We start from the raw sequence: 11,410 nt of genomic DNA, 5'->3' as shown, positions 1-11,410 counted from the left end.
CGCGCGCCCCCTCTCCCGTTACTCGGCCCCCCCCCCGCCGGCGCGCGTGCGCAGTCCGCCTCCCGTCGGGAGAGTGCGCCACAAGGGCTCCTGCGCTCTCACCCCCATCTCCGGGCTTTGCCTCCCCCTCCTTCTCGCCCATTCCATGACTTTCTGCCCCCACTTCGAGCGAGTTGGTCAACCAGTTCCTTTCCTCATCTGGCAGGAACAAGTAGGTGGAGATTATTGTCCACCCACAAAAGGGACTAGACATTGTGTTCTTGGATCCCACAACTCATCAAAAGAGGTGGTTATAGTTCCCATCAGCGACCGTGCCCAGGGGACTGTGCGTTCGGCAGCATCTGAGGCTCTTCGATGGGAGCGTGCCCCTAGGTTGCTCAGGAGTTCCTTGAGGGTGCTGTGGCCTCGGAATATGAGCGCCCTCCCATCTTCCCCCCCTCCTTCGCCGGCGATCTTCCAGTTACATAAGTGGAGTGGGACATAGTATGTGATGGGCTCTCATCGCCCCGGAGCTTGCAGGATCACCAGTATCAGATGGGGCAAGTTCATCGCATCGCTATGGCTCCTGTCGATTGTCCTTATAAGTTTATTCTCTTTTTAGTTTGGTTATGACTGAATCACCCAAAGTGACTTTTATGTGGCAGTGGCAGTGTTTCTGTGATTTTGCACTTAAGACTTAAGGTCATTGTGAAGAGTCTAAAAAGATTGCTCTCACAGAGAAGACTTTATGACATTGCTAGGAATGAACCCCAAGGTGGGGGGGAGCTTGCTTTGGAATACCTCTGTGGCGGTTGCTTCTGTTGTGAGCTTGTTTGGGTGTGGGTTGGTCACAACAGAAATGGGATGGGCTCCATCACAAAATTGATATTCCTGACTCATGGTCAGGCAGATGTGTGCTTCTGGTTATTTTTCCAGGAATGGGAATGGGCTCTGCCGAGCCATTCGCGCCTTGTGTTTGTGCTGTGTGGGATCAGTACCCCAAATTGTGAGTTGATAGGATCTAAAATTTGGGGGATGGTTGATGATCGTGGAACCAAACCTACTGGTGTATGATGCTAAGTGGCTTAGACACTGTGGGACTCTCACAAGTTTTAGGCATTTTCTTAAACTGTAAAAACGAAGCATATTTGGGCCTCGGTAGTAAAATTGTATTAATAGGCAAGTTACGAGAATAGGCACTGATAGGAGAATTTTGGATTCCGTGGCTGGAATTTTCATCAGTTTCAATATCAGTAAAGAGATTAAGCTGACTTCTTCGGTGTTTTGAAATGTGCTGTGTCCCTATAAAAAGACAGGGTCTGGGTTTCTGAGGTCTTTTGGGAATTTCCACCAGGGATTTAGGGAAATAGGCTTATTTATGAGCTTGTCAGGATTCCTACTTCAAATTCCAGTCAGGAAGCCTAGGAAACATTTGCTTTTATTTTCTTACCTGGCTATGTCAGAACCTTAAAGAGCACAGTCAATCTAGTAGAAATACAGTTGATCAAAATACTTATTTTAATCAAAATAAGTCACCATAGATCACCCATTTGTGGCAGGTCAGCTAGGTGGCTGATCCCTGGGGTACATTCACATCCACACACAGACACACAGCCTCACATAACGAAAATTCCAAAGTCTGTACAAATCTGAGCCTAAGGCATGACAAGTCGAGGTCTCTGCTTTGTTTTTCATAGTTGGCAATGTGTTTGCTTCTTCGGGTGCCCCTTCAGTTAGCTGTTCGTCATACCTCTAGCCCTTTAAACAGCATAGGCAGCTTGCAGAATATAGTTTCTCTGCAAAGTGCCTTGTGGCATTTGAAGTCAGTGTGTCCTAACAGCTTGAAGAAATCTTGTACGACTTTCTTGCTAGTACTGGCCTATTATACGTTTCTATTTCCTGTTGTTAAATACTTGCCTGGAATGCTTTAAATCTAGAGTACCAGGTGTTTGTTTCACCTGATAGGAGAGCATCATGCAGTCAAATCTACTCCGACCTTTATGCTGTTTAATCCTGGGATAGGTCTGGGGCAAGGCACAGACCACTGTATATTTGGAGAGTTCAGATACAATTCTGCATTTTGTGTATATATGTCTAATATCCAGCCAGAGTTGTTTCCCCTGCCTGCCCTGCATTTGTGTGACCTAATCTAGTGGGGCAGGGAGACAAGCTGTGGAGTTTGGAAGAAAAACTGGCAAGATGAGTCCAATGTGATATTGCCCCCACCTGGACACTCTGTCCCCCATGTGGAGATGGAATGAGAATTTTGTTTCTTTAACCTAGAATAGAAAACAGCAGAGGTAAAATTGTTAGCTTCGACTCCTAGTGTACCTGCTCAGGACTATTTGCATGATAAATGATATGTCCTAGAACCCCTAATCTTTGATAAAGGTGAATATCAGTGTAAATCTTTAATTGGCTAAGAGCAGATTGTTACCACGCTGCCTGATTTATCTCTAAGTAGAAGAGAATCACAGAAGGTGTCTGATATTTGTAGTAACCAACACTGTTTTAAATTCATGGGGGTAAAGCACAGTCCTAGACTGGTGAGTTCAAGGGAGTGTGGCAGGACACCTTCTTTTCACTGCCCTCTGCTATGGTGACATCCGTGCAGACCAGTCTCATGTGGCTGGCAAACAATCTTTTTTTCTTGGGTAGAGCATTACTGCCACTCTAATGGAAGGACCTTGTCTTCAGTGCTTCCATACCATCCCTTTCCAGTCAAACTACTGTCGTCCAAGTCAAACCCTTGTGCCTTTACATCATTTCTGGTAGGGCAAATGAAACGGGTCTTGCTTACACAAAAGTTATGCTCTTCTGCCTTTACCTATTCTCTTCTGCCTTTCTCTTACAAGGAACCTTTTTCTATTGAAAGCTTGATTTGCATACCATTGCTTAAATACTTGGTTCCACCACTTTGATGGTAGGTATTGTGTGGGGGAAACTGAATGGGAGCAGGAATTTGGGGGCTGGCATCCTTACTCCCATATCAAAGAGGGGGTGACAATTCCATTAGAGAATAAAGCCTTGGCCTTTATAACTTCTTGAAGCACACTTATGCTGTGTGTGCTGGCATATGAATGTGTCCTCACCATAGCATGTAGTTGTTATGCAGTTACTGCAGATGTCTGGACTCTAATTATTGCTTCTGAAGATGACGGGACCAAGTAAGGCTGCACTTGTCCCAGTGCAAGTTTTTTTCCTTGTAAACTGAGGAAGTTGGACTAAAGTTCCTTCCAGCTCTGAAAGTTTAAGATCTTCCTTGCCTAAGAGCTGGGGGTGTTATATGATGTATGGACCTGTTTTATTGGTTTTCACCTAACTTCTCTCGTTTTCTTGCTCCCCCCATCTCACCCCATGAAATCTTGAGTTAATCAAAGATCTTAAACTTTCAGATCTGGAAGGAACTTTAGTCCAGCTCCCTCAGTTTACAAGGAAAAAAACGTGTAGCCATAGGAAGTTGTAACTTTTCCAGGGCCTCCCAGCCAGGATACCAGTTCAATTTTTATTATATAGCTAACCTAGTAATATTGTTAATTTGACTTCTGGGATTTCGTAGCATTCTATGACTTGACTATTTGTTTAAGGGAATTATGAGGCCTCACTGAACCTCAAAAGATAATTCTAGGTACCATCCTGGTCACTATAGATCAGCCATAAAAAACTTGGTTAGTGTTGCCCTTCCTCTGGGTTTAATTACATCAGTATTTGTGGAATAGTCTCTAAGTTGTACATTTCGAGTTTTTGTTTTTAGTCTAAAGGTAAAAGTGCTACTCTTGGGCCAGCAAGGTATCAGAGATTAGCTAATGTGGGGCAGTTTAGGTTTTTGTTAAGAAAAACATCATTTCCTTGTTGGGAAATGATGGTCATGGCTGTCTTAATGACAAAATATGTAATGACAAAAGTTCTCTTTTGAGCATGTGTTCAAAAACAAAAGAGAAACTATCAAACTAATAGCTCAGTTTGTTGAGCATCCAGATTTACTGATCTGAGAGGCTTAAAAGTGATTGCTCTGAAAAGACTTGCGATGTTTTGGATGTTAGCTTTGGATCTCCCAGGGCGCTTGGTTTCCGTTGGTGCTGCCTTTTTTCTTTCAGGGGCAAAGCCCCTTTAGGTGATCGTTGTAACTTCAGCTGCTTGAAAGGGAAAGGATTTAATTTGGGGTGATATTTTGAATGTTGCATGTTTTCTTGAACACGTATTCTCTCCCCGAGTATTTCTGTATGACGTGGTGGAAGAAATACTTGCCAGAAATCACCACTAACGGTATGCTTTGTAGTGTCAAAGTGTCCCCCAGAGGTGACAAGACCTGTCATAGTGTTGATTCTAACAAGCATGAATTTTTCCTCTGTTTTAGCACTGTGTGTTATGTACTAGCAATTTGCAGTTTATCCTTTGTTTCTAGCTAGGTAAGCTGGGAAATAGCATAGTTCTTTGTCTATGTGTTTATCTTCAAAATGTCCCAAATAGCTCTGGGAAAAAGGTCCTGCCGCTCAATGGGGGCTTTCAACTTACGATTTTCTTTGTTTTAGGCTCCATAAAAATACAGACTCACCAGTTCCTGCTTTGATGTGACATGTGACTCCCCAGAATACACCTTGCTTCTGTAGACCAGCTCCAACAAGATTCCATGGTAGCTGGGATGTTAGGGCTCAGGTAAGTAACCTTCCTTTTTTTTTTTTTAGTATATGTCCTGGTTTGGCCATCTGTTTTAAAAAAAAAAAAAAAAAAAAAAAGGAAAAAATAAGATATACTACTCTTGGACAGTATAAAACTACCCCAAAGACAAAAGACATAACTGTGCCAAACTGTGCCATATAATAAAAAAAAGTCACTTCCCTGAGCCCTGAAAGGTCAGTTTGGGTAGGGTTACTTGGTGGCCACAGTGTGATCTGGGGGCGGGCGTCAGATTAGAGCCGGAACTGGTGATCTGCAACTTCAGTTCACCTTGAAGCAGGTCAGCTGAGCTGAGAGCACTTGTACTGAGCTCTTCACCTGCGCTGCTGCTGTTGCCTAGCAGTCTTCAGCATGATGCTTTGTTTGCTCTGGTTTTGGGTAAATGACTTAACGGTTCAACATTAGTGAGCAGTGGTGATGCATTTTCAGGTATCACAGAACAGCGGAGCTCATGGTTAATGGTGTGTGCTTGCCACGCTCTTCCCACCATAACTAAAGTGAGCACCCAGACACATGTCTAGCTTTTGGGACTCTACAGTAGGATGAGTGCTTTTTGAGAAGCTAGAGACCCAAGTCATTCTAGATCTAACACTCAGGTGCTATATCAGCTGTACTTTGGACTACTTTGGCACCATTGTGTAGAATTCAGTTTTTATAAAAATGAGTGGTTTCTTAGCTTTTTTTTTTGGATCAGTGGTCACATTTGATGTTTTGACACCTGGATTTCAAAAGTTCTGTGTGGTAAAGTAGAATGTTACAATTAAATCTTCCTGTTTCTTTTCCTAAGAAAAAAATATGATTCTAGCTGAGACCCCAAGTAGCACTTTCTTGTGTCTCTCTAGTGGTTTCTGACACCACAGTATAAAGCTGTTGTAGGCATCCATAATAAATAGCCTATTTAGGGATTATGTGAGGGGGCAAGGTTTGGGTGGAAGAGAATAGAAGGTGTGGAAGGAAGTGAAGAGCATCACACTGCCTCCAAGTCCCAAATTTGGTTCTCTCCCTGATCTTGTGACTCAAATTGTCATTCCCCTTTATTGCTGTGGGGTGTGCTCTGGGCCCGGCTGACAGGATGTTCTTTGTGCTCCACGTATTTATGCTGGTGGGAGTTGTATGGCTAGTGCTTTGTGCATTGTCTCAGAAATTTTGTGGACTAAATGTAACATGGGCAATGAATGAGTTTCTTCTGGTAGATGTCAGCCCTGGGGGGTGGTTTATGTTTTTAATAGTCTTTTTCTCATATTACGAATGGGTTTTATAAAACAGGCAGTGGTGACACTATACGGTTTCTCATAAGAAATGTAGAAAGGAAGAGGTTTTTTTTTTTTTTTTAATCTCTTATTATTTATGAATGGAAAAGACAGCCATTTGAGCTTCAAGGAACTTTGAAGGGAATTCTCAAAGGACAGAACCTGTCTTCAGTAGATAAATGTTTGATATCTTATTATTTTTCTTCTTTTACTTTTTTAAAAATTACAAAAATAATACATGCTTCTATAGAAATATCAAACCACTTAAAAGTTTATCAAGTAAAGAAAATGAAGGCTCCTCCTTACTCTCTGCTGCCACTAGCCAGGGTAACCACGGTTAATAACTTAATGTAGATCCTTCTAAATCTTCTAAGACTATACAAATATGTACTTTTTGTGTTTTTAACATATGGGAAGGTATTATAGGCAGTCCCCACTTACGTGATTCAACTTAATAATTTTTTTTTTTTTTTTGACTGATAAGGGGATCGTAACCCCTGGCTCGGTGTTGTCTGCACCACGCTCAGCCAGTGAGTGCACTGCCATCCCTATATAGGATCCGAACCTGCGGCCTTGGCGCTATCAGCACTGCACTCTCCCGAGTGAGCCGTGGGGCCGGTCCATGATTTTTTTAATTTAGGGTGGTGCGAAAATGGTATACATTCAGTACACTCCTTGGCTTATGATGAGCTTATGATGGGGTTACATCTGGATAAACCTGTCGTAAGTTGAAAACATTATAAGTCAAAAATGCTTTTTACCTTAACGATATTTTCAATTTATGATGAGTTTATCGGGACATAAACCCTTCATGAGTTGAGGAGGATCTGTACACTGTTCTGAATCTATCCATGTCATATATTTATCTCTGCCTCATTCTTTTAAATAGTGATGTAGTCTGATGCTGACTTACCGTCATGCATTTCATCATCCCCGTGTTGGTTTTCTCAATGGTTTGCTATTAAAAATACTGTGATAAAGGATGGCTGCTTAGACTTGGAGTTGCTGGTGGGTACTGACACATCACCTTCCAAAATGGCTATCCCGTTTCCACAACAGTCTGGGGAAGTGCCATTTTCCCATACCCTCCCAGAATTGGATATACAACTTTGAAATTGGTGCTCCTTGGGTTATTACTGAGACTGAACCTCAGGAATCATTGGCCATTTGTATTTGATCTTTGTGAATTGCCTGTTCGTGTTCTGCATTCATTCTTCCATCAGGATATTTCTTTTTAAATTGATTTGTAAGAACTCAATGTATTTTTTTTTTTTTTTAACATTCAAGCACTTTTTTAATGTAGGTCCAAATCTATCCCTTCACATTTTTGTGTATATGATTGAAAATTTCTTTTTTTTTTTATTATTTTTATTTTGTCAATATACAATGTAGTTGATTATTATGTCCCATCACCGAAACCTCCCTCCCTCCTCCCTCTCCCCCCTCCCACCCAAGTAGAACTCAATGTATTAAGGATATTAACTCTATCATCATGCAGATATTTTTCCTGCTCTCCCACGTTTTTTGATTCTGCTTGTCTTTCTGATATATAAAACTTTTTATGATTTTTTTCTTTTGCTTTTATACTTAGAAAGTTCTTTCCTACTCTATGGATAGATCAATATTCACCTGTATTTTCTTTCTTCCAAAAAGACTGATAAAGTACTATATTCGTACATACATATTTAATACATACAAAAGAATCCAATGGGTAAGTTGTCTTGTGTTTTTCCTATGTTTTTTTAAACAGCTGTTTTTGTATTTAACTCTGGGATGGGGTGAGGTTTAGAGCCCACTTAGCCAGTTGTGTCTTAGACATTTGGTAAACCAATTATCTGGTCTTCAGTTTTATCAAATGTTGAATTCTTCAAGTGTACAATCTCTCAAACTTTTTCTTATTTTCTCTATAAAGCTGCTTTTTTCATTCTGAATTTTTTCTTTGTGCGGCTGATGGCAGGCCTGTCAGCAGACAATTGTTCACTCACCCAACAAATGTTTGAGCACCTGCTTCAAGCCAGGGGTGATGCTGAACCCTGGAAATGGTGCCTTTTCCTTGACTGGGGTGGGGCTATAGTGCTCATTCCGGAAGACTCAAGAAAATAGCACATCTTCACAAAAGTAGGTTTTAGATAAACTAGGAGGAATCCAAAGGGGTGTGTGCATGTGTGTGTTGTTTTAAATTCTGACATATAAGTTAAAGCTTTAGGGTAGACTGTGACATGAGGTAGTCTGTTTTCCAACTCATGTAATTGTAGACTGATTTTTGCCTTGAATTATGATGATGGTAACTTTTTTCTGTTGAAACAGTTCCATATTCAGCTAGCTTGGTTGTGATGGCATAAAACTTGTGTACTGACAAAAATGGTAATTTTCTTCTATGATGATTTTGAAGCTTTTCTGTAATAGCTGATAAAAATAAAGACAGGCTTTTGGTGACTATGTTCTTCAGGTAGCTAGTGTAATTTTTGAAACTTGCATGATTTAAATCCAATAAGTACTCTTGAAACTGAAGTGGAATTCTGATTTGGAGAAGGGATATAATAAATGACTTATAATTAGGGAAAGGGCTTTTTATATAAGGCTGTCATTTTAAAAATGATTTTTTTGAATAGTTAGGTATGTAGTACAGAATGAAAAAGATTGTATAAAAAATTATATGGTAAAAGGTCTTCCTGTTACCATGTTCCCAAACATTCATTTCTCTCCCTGGAGGCAGCCACCAGTACCAGTTTCTTCTACATATGTGTGTGTGTGTTAAATTTTTATTGTGGTAAAATACATACAATAAAATTTACCATTTTAATCATTTTTAAGTGTACAGTTCAGTGGCATTAAATACATTCACATTGTTGTGCAGCCATCATCACCATCCATCTCCAGAACCCCTTTCATCTTGGAAAATTAAGATTCCATACCCATTAAACACTAACTCCTGGGCCGGCCCGATGGCGCACTGCTACAGTGCGCTGCTTGGGAGTGCGGTGGCGCTCCCGCCGAGGGTTCGGATCCCACGTACAGACCGGCTGCTCACTGGCTGAGCGAGGTGTGAGCGCAACACCGAGGGTTGCAATCCCGTTGCCGGTCCCGGTCCGGTACGGGCACGACACTGAGGGTTGCGATCCATTGCCGGTCACGAAAAAAGACAAAAAGGAAAAAAAAAACAAAAACACTAACTCCTAATTCTTCCCTCCTTCCCCAACCACCTGGCAACCACTATTTTACTTTCTGTCTCTATAAATTTGACTATTCTAGAAACCTCATGTTATATATTTTTTATATTTGTGTTTGTATGTTTTGTGTGTGTGTGTGTGTGTGTGTGTGTGTGTGTGTATGTGTGTACACAGACAAACAAGGGTATGGGGTGTGTTTTTATACAAAGTATAAAATGTTGTGCACATTTGCAAAGTTCACTCTTTTTAATTAATGTATCTTGGAGATTGTTTGGAATCAGATCATTTAGAACCATATCATTCTTTTTAAGAGTTGGGTTTAAATAATTTATTATATGGATGTACCGTAATTTATTTAACCAGTTTTCTATTGATGGATATTTGTGTTTCCAATTTTTATGATTTCATCAATGCTGTAATGAATAGTCTTTTACATATACCATTTCGCTCATGGGCAAGTTTATCTGTAGAAGAAATTCGTAGAAGTGGAACTTGCTGGGTCAAAGGGTATGTGCATTTTTGACTTCTGTAGATACTGCTAAATCAAGGATGGCCTTTTAATTATAGACTTTTAAAGAAAAAACTATGTATGAGTAGGTAAACACAAATTTATGCAGAGATTGGAGAACTATTAATTATGTTAGGAAGAAGTAGTTTTTAACAGTTAGCACTAGAAAGAAAAACTTTTGAAAGTTTCTATTTCATCAAATGTGACCTTGTGTGAGCAGGGCATGTGAGGGAGGACCTTTTACTTGACAAAGGGAACTTTAGCCAGTTCTTGTTTGTGAATCTTGAACAAAATGGAACTTTTTTGTTTTGGAACTGTTTTAAGTTGTGGTAGCTCCTTGGGACTCAGGGTTGGGGAGTCTCCCTCAGCTGCTGGACCTTCTGCCTCATTTGTATTGTAATATACATAAGGAATATCCTGGAAGTGTTCAGGATCAGTTTGCTGTTGCTTCATTTCTCTGACTATTGTACTCTTTAAATAGTAACACTTTATTCATTTAACCTATACTAATTGAGCATCTATTATGTGTCCCGGGGACTATCTTTACCCTCAGCAATCTTCTGATTCAGTGGGAGGTGCAGACAGGCAAACAGGCTGTGACTTTATAAGGGGCTAACTTCTATGATGAAGAGAAATACCAGCCACTAAGGGAGCACATAAATATTAGAGGGGATCCCACCTAGACTTAGAATACGGGGTCAGGCGCAACCCGGCCAGCAGCGGAGCCAGCCATGGGGCAATCCTCCTACTTCCTCCCCCAACAACATCTTAGAATGTACCTATTATATTTAAAAAAATAATAAAAAAGAAAGAAAGAAAGAAAAAGAATATGGGGTCAGGGAAGAGAAGAGACTTCTTTGACATCTGAGACCTTACAGTAAGGAAACATTACCTAGGTCAAAGAGAAAGCATTAGTGGAGTGAGACGTGTGAGTCTTGTGGAAGGACCAGCATGTATGGAGGCTCAGACTGGGGAGAACCTGTTGGGCTGGTTCAGAGTAGTTCGTTATGTGGAGATGAGGCAGGAGCAGCAAGCTCGGCCTTGTGGAGAGGAGTGTTTCTGTTTCAGAGTGTGCAGGCTGCAGGTGTTTGGGCACTGCTGCACCAGGTATGTTGAATAGGCTCGGCTTTCCTTCCAAGCTGTATCACACTTTGAGATGTTTCCCAGGTCCCAGAAGGCACTGTGAGGCACTCTGTCCATTCTTCCTGTTCTCTTTCCACCCAGCATTGCTCCAGAGGCCACCTGCACTGGGCCAACTTCCGGTTGCCTTCTCACCCCACCCATGGGGCCCCCACTCCATGTCTCTTCACAGAGCCTTGCTTCCCTCCAGTTCTGCCCCAGGAGACCTGGGGGGACCCACAGGGACAGGACTTTCCCCTTTTCACCACAGTTCATTCTCTAATGTTCAAAAGTGCCAGGCTGTGAGGAGGTCAGGAGCTTGCGTGGAGCAGGAGTCAACTGTGGTACCAAATGCACTGCTTAGTTCTCCTCGTGTTTATTTATATTTTGTTAACAAGATTTTCATGGTGAAGGAAACAGTGCATGAACAAACTTGCTTGTCTTGTCAAGGACCAGGTTCACCCTGACAAGCCACTGTGGACAGCACCATTGTAATACCCCCAAGCCTGGGCTCCGGAGGTAGGACCGGAGTCCTCCTCTTTGCTCCTTTGTGCTGCCTGCTCTTCCACTCTCCCTCACGTCATTCCGAGGTCCTGCCTTCCCGCAGTCCTTCCCCCCGCTTCTACATTCTGCTCATGTGGTAGCTACTGGGGTACTACCCACCTGGGCTTAGGAAATGTAACCAGTTTAACATTCGTGTCAGCCTC

The 11,410-nt window shown here is 41.7% G+C and overlaps 1 protein-coding gene across 1 annotated transcript in view; it reads left to right on the top strand.

The window, feature by feature from the left end:
- Positions 1–4,497: 4,497 nt before the first annotated feature.
- The window catches only part of MECP2 (methyl CpG binding protein 2), a 53,671-nt gene continuing 46,758 nt past the window's right edge, over positions 4,498–11,410 (top strand). The window contains exon 1 of the mRNA XM_008578407.1: positions 4,498–4,635. Coding sequence (XP_008576629.1) covers positions 4,610–4,635 — 26 coding nt within the window. The 5' untranslated portion in view covers positions 4,498–4,609. The remainder of the gene's footprint in view (positions 4,636–11,410) is intronic.

The sequence above is a fragment of the Galeopterus variegatus genome, unplaced genomic scaffold (assembly GCF_000696425.1).
Source record: "Galeopterus variegatus unplaced genomic scaffold, G_variegatus-3.0.2 Scaffold1677, whole genome shotgun sequence".
Taxonomy (NCBI): domain Eukaryota; kingdom Metazoa; phylum Chordata; class Mammalia; order Dermoptera; family Cynocephalidae; genus Galeopterus; species Galeopterus variegatus.
Note: the sequence above shows the minus strand (reverse complement) of the source record. Positions and strands in the feature narration are given on the sequence as shown.